The sequence below is a fragment of the Sinocyclocheilus rhinocerous genome, unplaced genomic scaffold (assembly GCF_001515625.1).
Source record: "Sinocyclocheilus rhinocerous isolate Xijiao unplaced genomic scaffold, SAMN03320098_v1.1 scaffold2806, whole genome shotgun sequence".
Lineage (NCBI taxonomy): Eukaryota > Metazoa > Chordata > Actinopteri > Cypriniformes > Cyprinidae > Sinocyclocheilus > Sinocyclocheilus rhinocerous.
The window spans coordinates 130,619-146,247 of record NW_015665015.1 but is presented as its reverse complement, the minus strand read 5'-3'; the positions used below and the strand labels follow the sequence as shown (position 1 = coordinate 146,247).

General features: G+C 35.4%; 1 protein-coding gene across 1 annotated transcript in view; it reads left to right on the top strand.

Annotated features, from left to right (window-relative positions):
- Positions 1-2,718: 2,718 nt before the first annotated feature.
- The window catches only part of LOC107730921 (ankyrin repeat and BTB/POZ domain-containing protein BTBD11-B), a 74,787-nt gene continuing 61,876 nt past the window's right edge, over positions 2,719-15,629 (top strand). Inside the window, exons 1-3 of the mRNA XM_016541879.1 lie at positions 2,719-2,730; positions 3,937-3,944; positions 5,515-6,731. Coding sequence (XP_016397365.1) covers positions 5,867-6,731 — 865 coding nt within the window. The 5' untranslated portion in view covers positions 2,719-2,730; positions 3,937-3,944; positions 5,515-5,866. The remainder of the gene's footprint in view (positions 2,731-3,936; positions 3,945-5,514; positions 6,732-15,629) is intronic.

Sequence of the window (15,629 nt, the reverse complement as noted above, 5' to 3'; positions counted from 1 at the left end):
TCGCATTACCGAATACCGGCACAAGTCTACTTACAGCAAATAAATAAATAAACAAACAAACTGGACATGTAAAGCTTCTTAAGCTATGTATTTTACACAGCATGGCACAGCTTACAGAAACTCTGCTACATCCTGAGCTATTCATTTTGACAGTAATGAAAGATGATTTTCACCATTCAGATGCAGATCTGCACTCAATTCAGCTTTTAAAATCCTAATCTCAACCACACATTCCAACATCGTGTGTGTGTAAGTGAAATTGAAAAGATACTAGTACTGACTAGTCACTATGTATGTGTGTATATTTGTAGAGAGAGAGACACTAGTATTCAATCAATATTAGTATTGATTAGTATAGTAGTAGTATTTATACAACAGTTACGAGTGAAATTGCTAGTGCTAATTGAATAGACTATATAAATATTGGCGCCAGGTAACTATTTCCACTGTTACTGGTAACAAACTGTTCATTTATGCTACTGAATTTTATGTGGGTCTATGGTTATTCACTTCACTAGTATGTATTCCAGTTTTTGATGGTACATATTCAGATTACACTAGAAACTGTACTAGTACTTATTTTTAGTCACTAGTAACTATTCCAGTTTTGCTAGCGCTTATTCTAATACCTTTTGTACAAGACATGGGTACCAGTCTACAGTACATGAGAATAAATTATAGTACCTGATGAGTAATTACTAGTAATACTGGAAAAGGTACCAACAACAACTGGAATACATACTAGTCTGAAGTGAACAGTTATCATCTAAACCACATATTGATTATAGAATTTAATTTCTAAAATACTACTAATTTAAACATATCTGTTAAATTAGACAATAGTTAAAATTCACGTAAACAGTTGGTTTATACTAAACATTGTCGGTATATAGGCTATTAAGTGAATGTAAACATTTGAGAAACCTAAAAAAAAAAAAAAAAACCTGCTGCTGTCTGTTTATTTATACACTGAAGACTAACCAGTTAAATAGATTAATTAACCAGTTAAAGTTAAATAGATTATTCCGTTTTTGTGGTATTTCTGTACCTGAATATTACTGTTATACCTACCTGAAAAACTGAATTTAGTTGTATCTTATTGTATTTGTTTGTGCCATTGTTTGTCATTTATCTATTATTATTTTATTACTGACTGTTTACTTGTCTTTTTTAGCTAAAATAAATTCAATTCAGAGTTTGAAATCAAAGTTCTTTTTAAGAATCCTCCTCACAATATAAATATGAATCAACAACATAATAAATTGTAAAACACAAATACACTGGGTGACGAAACATTTATGTTGGATAATTGTAGTTTAAAAATGTGTCTAAAAAAATACCCTAACTCCCCCCTCAAAATAAAAAAATCCCCCCCAGAAGAGCCACCTAAAGGGGAAATTCCCCCCCATTTTACAAAAGGAAATTCAGGCCCTGGACTAGTAGCAAATGACTAGTGTCTAATTTAATAGATTCTGGTCGTTTAAATTACTAGTACCTAATTAATGGTTACTAGTTAACGTGAAAATGTATTAGTTACTATTGGATTACTTATTAGTAATAACAAATAAGCACTAGTAGCAAGTATATAATTTAACAGTCGTTTAAATTACTAGTACCTATGAATATCTACTAATGAAAGTGAAAATATACTAGTTACTACTGTGTTACTTATTATTATTAAGTACTAAAAAACATACACTGCCGTTCAAAAGTTTGGGATCAGTAAGATTTGTAATTTTTTAAAAGAAGTCTCTTCTGCTCATCATGGCTGCATTTATTTGATCAGAAATACAGAAAAAAACTGTAACATTGTGAAATAGTATTGCAATTTAAAATAATGGTTAATTAATATACTTTAAAATATCATTTATTCCTGTGATGCAAAGCTGAATTTTCATCAGCATCATTACTCCAGTCTTTAGTGTCACATGATCCTTCAGAAATCATTCTAATATGCTTATCTATTATCAGTATTGGAAACAGTTTTGCTGCTTAATATTTTTTGGAACCTGTGATACTTTTTTTTTTTCAGAATAAAAAGTTAAAAAGAGCAGCATTTATTCAAAATAGATATATTTTGTAGGAATATAAACTTCCGTTCAAAAGTTTGGGGTCAGTCATTTTTTTTTTTTTTTGAAAGAAAGAAATTAATACTTTTATTCAACAAACTCCTATGTTTCTCAGTTTCTTAAATAACTCCTCTCTTTCTTTGGTATATACTGCACAATGTAGAAGTAACGTTACATGCTCAATAGTCTCTGCTTCACTGCATGTAGTACATAATCCTGACTGATGTTTCCCTATTGTGAATAATGAATGATTTAAACCAGAATGTCCTATTCGAAGTCGAGTAATTATTATGTCTTCTTTTCTATTGTTAAAGCATACTCTCCCTTTGCCAACTTGTTTTTGGATATTGTATAGGTGTCTGCCCTTTAAATCCTTGTCCCACATTTCCTGCCACTTTTTATTCATGTGTTCTTTAATTCTTTGTCCTTTAGTTGAATGTCAATTTTAATTCACCCCGTGAACCGTCAGCTATTAGTCGACTCCGCCCACCCACTGAGTGACGCAAACTGGCACCTACGCAGCTGATTGGTCAGATCCGCGCGGCACACGTAATAGACCATCACGTTTCTGCGGCGTGCTCGCGCAGACTCGCGCCTTTTAGCACTGGTAACATCACAATTGAGGCAGATTTTGTCAAGTTAATTACATGTTCTCGATTATGTTTGACCATGACGTGTAAAGCTCACTTAAGATAATAGTGCATTTAGATAAATGCATAGAAAAATCTTTTTGTGCCGATGTTACTGCTCGACTCTGATTGGACAGGGCGTGAGTACCCGGATAGGCACATGAACAAAGGCACAAGGGAACAGATGAGTTTTAGGGTAAATATTTGTGCACTAGTGGTAGGACGTCACTTTAAGTGTATAAAGTATTATGGCCATAACATCACTTCAAATTTAAGGTGAACTAGTAGCAGTCTAATAATAAATTATGTAATTGTTATATAGCCTAATACATAATAAGCTACTATATAGTAATGACTGGGGATAGTTGTCACAAGGGCTTTATACTAGTAAAATTCTGAGTCAAGAGTCCAGTAACACAGTCCAGTTTTCTCTATCAATAATTTAGTTTTTTGGTTTCAAACACCTAGTGCAAAACCCTCCAAACTAAAATTACAATAATATTAAAGGCCTATTATCGGCTATAGATATGGGTAAACAATGAAACCACACTGGTATGCATTGAGACAATTACATTATAAAGGCAGGAATGTGTTCTGGAGACTAGAGTGTCAGTCATTAACCAGGTCGGGTTAAGTTGTCACATATGTTATACAAGTTTTATAAAGCCTTGATTTTTTTCATTTCATTGCTTATTGGCCAAACCATTTTTTCCATTTTTGTTAATTTCATTTGAGATATTCCTTTGTTTCTTTTTCTTTTTTCTTTTTTCTTTACTGTTGAAAATTTGCTGCAACGCATGTAATAGATTATAATGGCAGGTTCTATTGCGACAACTTACCCCATAGTATATAACACTATTGGGGCATGTTGTCATAAAAGGTTACATTATTCGTATCTTTTTTTCCTGAAATCAAACAAATGCAAAAATGTGTTGACATTCAAAACACCCGACTTGGGTTCAGGTGCAGGATATAAAAATAACAAATAAACAAAGAAAAAATAATGTCTGCAGACTGAAATTACAGCTCCAAAAATTTATTTAACAAACAACATAACGTTTCGACCAGTCAAGTCTTCATCAGGCACAACTGATGATCTTTTTTCCTGGGCAATGGAAACAGTTTGTTGCAAAGTATTTTCACATTTCAATCTGATATTACTTTTCTTCACATCAGCATTGATAGTTCATTTGGTACAAATCTTGTATTTGGAGGCAGTAAATAGCCTATGATGAAAGATCAATATGTTGAGAAAAACAGCAATTCACAAAGGGGACTACTATATTGATCCAATATATAATTAGTTTATTGACTAGGTCTGCGCTTCGATAGATACAGAGAACATTAACATACAATAAAGTAATTGAAGCAATTTATCATTTAAAGATCAAGCCTCTTTTCAACTGCTTTACTGCTGATTTGAGATCAGGGGTGGTCATTTTGTTAATCATGGAAACTAGTCTGGACAGACCTAAATGTCAACCAACTTGATATAACCTATATCTTTAATCCCCTATGAAATTATTGACAGATTTCAGGTGAATGAGGGTAATTTGTAATGTCACTGACTGATGTCTGAGTTCAGCCTATTATTGTCGTTTGAGTAAATAAGACATGATGATTGCTTTGGTTGAACACTAGATGGCAGTCTACCACGACAAAATTCTAAATTCAAGAGCATATCTCAAATAGTTTCTTGATCTGATACTTCTTAATAGAATAAGTATGAGATACAAATTAATTATCAGAATAAAAATAGAATTGTAATGAAACTAAGAGGTTCAGTGCGTTTCATTAGGAAAAAACAAGTTACACTTTCAAACTGTTAAGTAATTCCCTTATAGTCTTAATTTTTTGTTATCCAAAGATGTCAGTGTTGAGTAAAATATGTCCCCCTCTTTATTAAAGCAGGTTTGAAAACATTTAAATGATAAAGTGTATTTCAGCTCTAAAAGCATCTTTAAACATAAATGTCTTTAAACATAAATGTCTTAATGTCATTTTGAGTTATGTCTATTATTTAGTAGGCTATTTTTACTTTGTGCAATTTTCTTACTGCATTGGTCAAAGCTACTAGGAAAATAAGAAGTGCTTGATGTCTCACTTTTATCCTTAGTTTTACATTGAAAACATATGACCTTTTTATGTGGGAGTGAAGTTAACAAGAAGCCTCCATTCAAGATGACTGATATATTATGCATACTCTTCATTATTAATGAACAGGAATCTCGTTACTCTGAGCCCCATATGAAAGGGAGAATGGGGAAGAGGACAGGTGTTCATTTGATCCCTTGCTTTTTGTCCTCAAACATGCTGCCCTGCTTGGTCTACTGGATCGGAGCAGTTTCATGCATGCTGACTACTAGTTGTATAAAGTCTATCTGTTTGTTTTGGCCACTTAAGACCACTAGATCTAAAGCTCTGCTTTCACTCCACAGACCAGTTACAGTTTATTTACTGATGGAGTTCTTAGTAAATGGAACGCAATCTTATCAGAGAAAAACATTTTGGGAAAAGTGGGTTTAATGAGCAGTTCAATAGTAAATTTACTTAATTGCAACTTCTCATTTTAAAGCAAAATTATAAAAATCATTATCTATCTATCTATCTATCTATCTAAATTCTTCAGAATACCAAATTTCTTTATTTAGTACTTTATGTAAATCTATATCTAAATAAATAAATAAATAATGTTCAATGACCTTTATATCATAACACTAAGAAATACTTTGGTTAATACTTTATATAGCCTAAGTTGGTGTCAAAATGGGAGTTTCATTTTTACACGGTCTAACATCTCTTCATAACTTTTTTAGAGGGGATCTCCAGATGAACAGAAGTACACAGAACTATCATGCAGCACCGTGCGAATTCAAAACCAACAGTACGCAGCAATGGCTCCGTCAGCGTATTGGATGCAGTACTGTATGTGGCTCCTCCTCCAACTGATGCTTCGCAGCCTTCAAACACACTAGTGTGTGCCATAACATCACCACTGCTCCTTCAAAGTTGGGGGCGCATTTTCAACAGTGAACGCAACAATTTGGGAACTCGCCTGTGCCTTTTCAATAACATTGTGGACAGAATAAAGCAGCCAAGCAGTGGCGTTTGTTTGCAAAGGAACGTTTCCCCTTGCTTTCAGCCTTGTGGACAATATGAAGTGCAGCTATGGCAAAAAGGGGTAAATCCGTGGTGAGGACCCTGGAGGATTTGACGCTGGATTCGGGTTACGGTGGAGCCGCGGACTCCTTCAGGTCATCCAGCTTGTCTCTGTGCTGCTCCGAGGCGCACATCTCCTATGCGCATGGAGGGCACTGCTGGCATCTGACCGACTCCATGCGCAGTCGACACAACAGCCTAGACACCGTCAACACCGTCCTGGCTGAAGACGGCGAGACCCTGGAGTGTTCCGGACACTGTGCGAAACTTCCCGAGCTTGAGGATGTGCCATGGAGCCTCGGGGAGGTGGAGAACGCGCTCAACAAGGAGGAAGAACTGAGGTTCGGGACCGTTTCCGCGGATCTGCTGGCGCGCCTCTCCACGCTCGTGAGCCGCGCGCTGGTGAGGGTCGCCAGGGAAGCGCAACGGCTGAGTTTGCGCTACGGCAAATGCACCAAATACGAAGTCCAAAGTGCCATCAAGATGATTCTATCGTGGACCATTTCGGTCAACTGCATCGCCGCGGCTCTCAGCGCACTGTCCATGTTCAACATGAGCACCGAGGATAAATTCAACCGGGGGAAATCGGAGAGATGCGGCTTGGTCTTCTCCGTGGGGAAGTTCTTCAGGTGGATGGTGGACAGCAGGGTCGCGGTGCGCATCCACGAGCATGCGGCCATATACCTGACCGCCTGTATGGAGAGCCTCTTCCGAGAGGTCTTCACCCGGGTGTTGAATAGCTCGGTGGTGGAGAAGGATAACGGGATCCCCAAATTTACACTGGAATCCTTTGAGCAGGCTCTGAGCAATGATTCGGAGTTGTACGGCCTCCTATTGCCCTATCAGCACCTCACATGTGGGAAAAATGCCAATGGTAAGTTCAGCACTTGAAAAGCAGTTCAACTGTCGTTTTAAACAGATTAATTGATTGTTTTCCTTTTTAAGGGGAAACACTTAAAGCTTGTTTACGTTTTAATGCCTCACGTTTGGGTCAGATTTTGATTATGGTAATATGGTGCTTGAACTGAGGGAAAAACGCAACCAGCTATATTGTTTATACAGTGACATTAACTTTTAGGCCCATTGCCCAGAAACTGACATCATCTGTTGTAAATATTATTACAATGACTGCGTTTACAGCATTAATCAGAATTCGGTCATATATTCTGGTTATGTATAGCATCAAGTAAATGCATTAACCTGATTGTCATTATCAGGTTAAAGATAGTTGTGAAATGTCAGTCTATTGAAGATGATGTGCATGTTAAAAAATGGCCATTGGCTGCATTTACATGCACAAAAATTTAAATATGCTGATATTCCAATATACTCGTATGTTTTGTTGTTAAGGACATGATTGAGTTGACTGAGTTACTGTTCGGAATTACAAAAATGGGGCATAATAAATGGCAAAATCATGCTTAAATGTCTTTTATGGATGCTAGAATATAAACATAATCACAAAATAATGTGCATGTAAACACAGTAATTATGATGTTTGGCCCAAACACTTCAGAGATGTGAGATAACTTAATCTATCAGGGATGTGCTTTGATTTATGTGTGCATGGACATATTGAGATGTGTATTTGGCTGTGTGTGCTGTGCACTGTGTATAATGTAACTGTGTGTTAGAGAGCGGTTCATTTTTAATACTGAGCTCAGCTGCACTTTCCATGGGTAATTAGCTCACAGTACCATCTTGTTCTTTTTAATGTATCATTTGTACAGTTATGGTACTTATGAATGTGTCATCCAGAATGTTTCCAGGCTGTAGTTTGTGCAGGATGACATAATTCAAACGAAAGACCCTGGAGCAAAGGGACTATTCAACGTATAACTTCCAATAATGCTTGTGCAACAATGTGGACTTGACAGTATTGCAGTACCAAAGAGAGTGATGATGTCATTCATTTAATACAGCTGCCTGGTAGAGGGGCTTTTCTACAATAGTCAACTGGTGTCCATTTTAGGATTACGTATGGACTGGTGCCACTTGCAAAGATATATTCACTAAACATGTAGTATATTTTGTGTTTATTGTTTTTATATACAGTAAATATACCATAAATACTATATACATACCCTCCACATATCAAGTCAAATTTCTTTAGCGCTTTTCACACTTTTCAGAGCAGAAAATCAGGAAATCTTGACGTGAATGTTTATAATATTACCCTGAGTAATTTTTTTAGCTTGTTGAAAAAAATGTAATGTTGCCCTAAAATGTTAAATTTAGTCAACTCAAATAATAGTTGTCACTTCATAGAACTTAACATTTCAAGGTAGCTAAACTTAACATTTTAAGACAGCACGAACACTTACTTTTTTAAGTTGAAACAACATTTTTTTTTTTACAATGATAAAGTTATATATCCACTCATATATCCAATTTTATATAAAGAGCTGAGCGATAATATAGTTAACATTTTGCAATGATATAAACAATCGCGCACTTGGGATATGCTTTATATATCTCTTAATGTGAGTATACTGTGTGTATATTAAACATACATAAATACATATATATATATATATATATAGTTTTAGTGTATAATGGACAGGCTTCAGTTTTCTCACCTCTGTCAGAATGCCTCATTTTGCATAAATTAAGAGGTGAGCATTTCAACAAAGCAATTACATGGAGATTACATCTCCTCCATAGTAAGGTACATTTCTTCCTCAAGGGTGGTATCAAGATGGGCTGCCAGATAATAGCCCACCCTTTGTTCTTCTCTGGAGAGCTGTTTTAATTGCACTAGGGGTTCATTTTGAGAAACAGAGAGCCTTCTTCCGCTGTAAATTGTGTTAGAGTTAGAGTAAGTGTAAATTTTAGACTTGCAACTGTTACACAACCTCTTAATTTCCTTAAATATGTATAACTGCATTAAATGCATTCCATAATGCAATCGGCAAGCTTTCTCCAGTGGTGTAGATGTGGAGGCAGTTGGTTCAGCTGCAGAGGTGGCCTGCACTGAGCTACCAGATCTGTTGTGTGCCTGTGTGTATGTTCAGTGCCAGGCACTGAGCAGTGTTTTAGTGTATGTTTGTGTGTGTGTGTGTTAAGGGAGGCAGTGTTAGGGAGTCCAAGCATGACACAGCTCTAGTTGTACCTGGCTGCTCCAGTACACAGTAGGTTCTTTACTGTCTGGAGCTTTGGGTGTCAAGGATTTCTTCTGCAGTGGGTTTGCTGGAGGCATTACAACAATTAAGGGTAATGTTGGAGGATGAGGTAACTGTGGTATCTTGTTTTCACAGATTATTGTTTTTAATTCTTTAAATCCATGTCTGTTTTATCAATCAGGAATCACTGAGAAATGGTAGAGCAACACAATTGTTGTCAGAATTCTAAAAGCTATCAGTCGTTCTGATCTTAATTACTCAATTCAGTTTGTCACACTCGAAATCCATTGAGTCTTGGCTTTGAATCGATCTCTCAGACATGCAGGAATGCAGGCAGTGTTGTGTTCATTTTTTTCAGGTTCTTCTGAAAGCTCTTGGCCGTCAGATTCTCTGCCCACAGACTTTGCTGAAAATGTAGATGATAACATCACTGCGAAATTTGCATTCTGCAGTGCCGCAATCCAGCAGGAAAGACAATACAGATAAAAAGCAAAGGTAACAATACAGAGACACCTCCTGGGGAGAGATACCTGCCTAACCTGAGTCTATAAGGAACAATTTTACTCAAAGCAAGAGGAAGTTGAATGTGATTAACTTGTGCAAACCTGTACATTTCAATATTGCACAATGCTGTATTTTAAAGAGGTCATAGGGTTGGGTTGGTATGACCAATGTCTTACTGAATGACTAATTTTATGTCACAGTAACAGTTTATATGACAAAATAGATATTTTAGTTATATAGATAATGGTCACTACATCATCATTATATGATACAAATGATACAAATTATAGGTAGGCAGTAATGACAAAAAAATTTGTTTTATTTTAATAATTTAATAATAATAGTAATAATAATTAACCCTAAATGTTTTATGTATTATTTGATGATGCCATTTGATTATTTTCTTTTCATTATATAGATAATGTCTGTACATTATGATTTTAGCCAAATTAATATTATAAGTAGAGAGTGGAGACCGATATTATTTGAACAACAACAACAATAATAATATTTATTAATATTATTAATAATAATAAACCCTATTTTTTTAATAAATATTATTTAATGATGCCTTTTGATTATCTTCTTTTTGTTATATAGATGTTGTCATTACATTATGATCATATTGTAGCCAAATTAAAATTATAAATAGACAGCGAATACAAATAATAATAATTATTATTGAAATATATAATATATTATTTAATTCCATTTTCTTTCTGTTATATAGATAACGTCACTACATTAGGATCATGTTTAAGCCAATTTAAAAATATACGTTTTTCATATAAGTTTGACATTTTGTATATGTATATGACAATAGATACATTAGAGCCTTAAAAGTACAGACGCTGATCTCCTGTAGGCATGAGATGTAGTATGCATGAGAACGAAGCCCAATCGCACAGATGGCTCTCAGCGTGACTGATGTGGCAGGTCCTGAGAGAGGGAACACTCCTTTATTCATCAAAATTTACTGAACTATGAAACATAATGAGCTGAGCATTACACACTGTGTTTCTCACTCGAGCACGAGTATCTGCGGATTCACCCACACACATATGCACGCGCACACATTCCAGCTCTTGTAAATAAACAGACACACATATGGATGCGTGGCAGGAGTGAGGGCACCCACATTCACACCAAAACACACACACGCACACTCATAGACAACATACTGACAATATGTAGGAGTTTATGGGTCAATGATGTGACATTTGATTATATATTTCAATTAAATAATGTATTATTTAAATTTTTTTATTTAAATGCAAGTTATACAGACCATAACTTGATCTATTAATTTATATATTTAAATGATATAATGTATTATTTAAAAAAAATAACAAAAATAAAATGCATGTTGACTTAAATGACTCCAATATACATTTTGATAAAGATGTTTTCAATTTCTGATATTTTATAAGGCAAAAATGTCAAGGTCGTATAGCTAACCGTGCCTGAGATCGTAAAAAAAAAATACTCTCATTAAAAGTTTGAAATCATTGAAAAAGAAAATAGTTTTACTTAATCATTAATCTGCCACTTAAAGTCACTCGGGAGTAACTAAATGCAGGAAGCCATTCACTTTTGTGACAATAAAACCAAAGAAATGTCAAAGTTGAAGGTCAGGTAGCAGCAGACAGTAATGACAAAGATCAGTTTGTGGCACAAAGTAATGAACACATTTCCACAAGCCCAAGGTCAGACAAAGGTCAGACAGCCTCCTTCAATAGCAATCGATATCACTAAGGGTTTCAGTTTGTCGCTTTGTTCAATAGTTCCCACAAGCTTCTGCTCTATTCCATTTGGTATAATTCTTATCATATATTAAAGAAATGTTCTGGGTACCATTCAGGTTAAGCTCTATTGATTGCATCTGTGTTATCACAGACAAGTCATTGACTCGCCCCTTGGTTGGTGAAAACAAACAAAAACCTTGTTTGCAATTCACTTACAATAGTAGTCTATGGGGCAAGGCATTGGGTCGGAGGGTTAAAAAACAAAAAACAAAAAGATAATTCTTAAAATAAAAATGTGTTATTTCAATTGAACAGTTATCTGAAAGTGTCTTTTTAGTGGTGCAATGCCTTGCCACATAGATGTCCATTTTAAGTGCAATTACCTTACCTTATCAATTGCATTAGCTTACCATATACATTAAAAAATGGTAACACATTATATGTAATTTTATATTATTTTAATTTTACTGTAAAATACTGTCAAATTTGTGTTTTTTGCAAGTAAAAACGATAAGGATAAATAAAAGGATATTCCCAAAAAGCAGATTTTGAAGTAGATTGGTGTATTAGCATTATATAACTTTATTATGAGTTGTAAAATATACAGGCCTCAATCCTGTAATACCTGAAACATTGTCACTGTTTTTTTAACATAAATTTAGCAATAGATTTTTCATATTTTTAAATCCCATATACACTCTTACAAAAAAAGTTTCAAAAATGGAGGTTTTGCAGCGATGCAATAGAAGCACCATTTTGGGTTCCCCAAAGAACCTTTCTGTGAGCAGTTCTTCAAAGAAAATCTTTTTTTCTTTGTGTGAAGAATATTTTAATAATCTGAAGAACTTTTTCCAATATAAAGATCCTCTTGTGCACTGGAAAGTTTCCATGGATGTTAAAGGTTATTCATGAAACCACTCATGCCAATAAAGAACCTTTATATTTTTAGTGTACCTAATGTAATACTTTAAAACTGTCTGTATTTTACCCAAAAGATGTGCTCTCAGTTTTTAATAAAGAGTTGAATTTTGAATACTCTGTGACATTCAACACCCACAAGACAACACGTTCAGACAGGCACTATTGCGGCAGACTTGTACCTGTTTGCTGTGTCACTGGCTGTTCTCTACTTATCAAGAAGACGAAATTGCTGCACACATCCTGTGGAGATCTCTTCTCTGTTAATGAATAGATTGGTGATCCTATAAAAGAAAAAGACATAAAGAATGAAAGAGACAGAGAGAAAAAGAAAACTGCAAACAGTGAATGTAGTGGTGCTCAGGTGAAGAGGTACTGACAGCCAGCACACAAAAGCCTGATGAAATTCAGGGCTTTTTTAAGTGGAAGGATTCACACACACACAAAAAACACCTTTTTATGTCAAGCTACCATGGTGTGTCTTTCGTCTGTGTGCATGTATGTGAAAGATTTGTGCGTGGGAAACCGCCACATGTGCAAGATCACATTTATAAATGTGCATACCGAATCAAAACAACAGAAACCATAGTTAATTAAGGTGTACAGGGTTCTTTTACTTTAGATTTGGAAAAGCAACAGACTGTCATCCTGTGTGACCGATTGCTACAGCTTCATCCTGTGCAGTTGGCGTATGGTTTATATTATTTCAAGGTTTGTGTGTGCATGTTTTTTTTTTCTGGTTTCATGACATTTTTATTACAAACACATGCTACTTTCAGAATAAAACTTACTTAATGTAAAGAGAGGGGCTGCTGCTAACATGATAAGGAGTCCCATGGATCATCATGGGTCACTTACTGGAGAGGATGGACACAGATGCGTTCAATTAATGGCGCAAATTGCCACAAGTTATACAGCAGAAAATTAAGTTTAGAAAGAGCCTACTTCTTTTTTTTCCCAGAAACATAAACAGTGTGCAATCACTGAAGTTGGCCTATGCTGTACTTGATTCTGTTTTCCATTAATGTGGCTACTTATTACAGTACTACTTTGTTGCTTACTCAAATGGCACTAGGTATAGGTGGAGACATTTATGGAATTTATCAAGCTGAAATCCCTCTGACAAAATTTGGGCTTAGTAAAGCCCTCTAGCGCCACCAACCGTTTAATTTTACATTTACATGTAGATTTATTAATTTAGCAGTTGCCTTTATCTGAAGTTTGGAACATTTGTGATGTTCAACTCATAATTTTAAGTCTAATAGTATTGAATCAAATTTACGGCCTATTCAATTTTCAGGTATTGGGAATTTGGTCAAAATATACTTTTTTGAACCATTGCTTTTATTAGATCTACTACACATTTGGGTCATATTGGCCTTAGTTAGGTTTGCCACCATTATGAATTTTATGTGGATGAAAATGAGGCTATGAGGGATAGACTTACAGTCTTTATAATGGCATCTTTTATAGAGTTTTTGTCTACTGAAAGTTTTTTTTTTTCAGAAAGACATTTAATCAGCTGAATAATCAGTGTGTAGTTAAAGAACTGTACAATCACACTGTACTTCTATCCCTTATAGCCTTGTTTTAATTCCTGACAAAAATGAAATATGGCGTTATATGTTTTATTGAAGCCCATTGTTTCAATGTTGGCCATTTAGTTGTACTGCTGTATCTTTCCAATACTTTAGTCTGTTGAGATTGAGGTTGCCTGAGCAATGTAAGATCTATATGTATATTAGTGCATATTGGTCATTCTGCATTCTGTTCTTGCACTTTGTGTTTATCCATTTGTGTGTGTGAATCTTAGCCATGGGGAAAGTTTTGTGACTGAGTTATTAGAATATTCATATTTTATTCCTCAGCCGTGGAATCCTGGCTGGCCCGGTGTCTGTGATTAAGATGATGGATGACAGAGGCTGTGATTTATGCAAACAAAGAATTAAATTATGACTAAAATACTGCAGCACAGAGATTTCAAAGACATTTGGATAACAGCATCTTTTTATTGTGGAATGTTTGAGCATGACTGATAGGAAGTACTTTTTGTGAGCTTTCCAAAATGACAAAGGGTAGAACTGGTCGATCAGGTTGAATATGAAAATTCGATCTCTACATTATCATTCAAAAGTTTAGGGTCAGTAAGATTTATATAATATGAAAAGCATACTGCATTTTAGATCGCTCGTTTCCCCCTGCCCTCGCTATAATTAGGGGTGGGGATGCACGCGATTTTGTTTTGGAGTGGAGCACGCAGTCAGCTCTTGAGGGGGCTGGCTGTGTTCATTCATAAAATGTCCCTAAGTGTACAAGTGTGCATTTCCTTGGATGTTTAGCTCTGCTCCCGTTGGCATTTCTTCTCAAGGGAAGAAAGTGTTATGCAATTAAGAGAGTGTCTCGCGCGTTGCCGATCGTTATGACGATTCTTTTTATTACATCATATATTATAATCAGACCGTATTCACTTGTCTGATTGTTTGGCTGCATTTAAGTCTGGGGAATTATATGATAAATATTCATCTGGCTTTGAGAAGTTAGATATATATTTTGTATACATATATATATATATATATATATATATATTATTCAGCAGGGATGCTTAAAATTGATCAATACTGATTATGACTGCATATTGCAATGATTTCTGAAGGATCTTGTGACACTATGGACACTAATGGCTTCTGAAATTTTAGCATATTGTGATGTTTTTAAATTTTATATTTTAAAATTTCAGTATATTGGCCAGCCCAAATAACCATTTAACAACTTGTTTTTTATGGTATATTGATTATTTGTTGTTGTATTACAGCAAAAAATTGCCTAACTGTGTCACGACCCATCCTGTCATCTGTCTGTGGTGACTCACTCTGCTCTCCAGTGGCAGACTGGCCATCTGGAGCACCGGGAGTTTTCCCGGTGGGCCGCTGTACAATGTGAGCCGGCCTATTGCGTAAATGTAAAGAATGAATTACAGTAAATATACGTAGCCTATCCCTCCATCGGCCCACTTGGGACAAACATTCTAATTAAAGGGGTCATATGATGTTGCTAAAAATAACATTATTTTGTGTATTTGGTGTAATGAAATGTGTTTATGCGGTTTAAGGTTCAAAAAACACATTATTTTCCACATACTGCATTATTCATTCAAATGTGTTCATTACTTTGCTCCACAAACTGATCTTTGTAATTACTGTCTGCTGCTAAGAGTCTGCTGATAGCGTTCACTACAACTGCATCTCTAGTGTATTTTTCCATTTGGAATGTTGTAATGGTAAATTGTGAACTTCAATACAGTACATTACATATGTACCTTTCTGAAACGCGTCGATTTTTACAAAGCTCATTGTTCTGAAAAGCGAGGTGTGCTCTAATTGGCCAGCTATCCAGTGCGTTGTGATTGGCCGAATACCTCAAGCGTGTGATGGAAATGTTACGCCCCTTACCATACTGTGATGCCGTGTCCGGCCGGAGCGACGA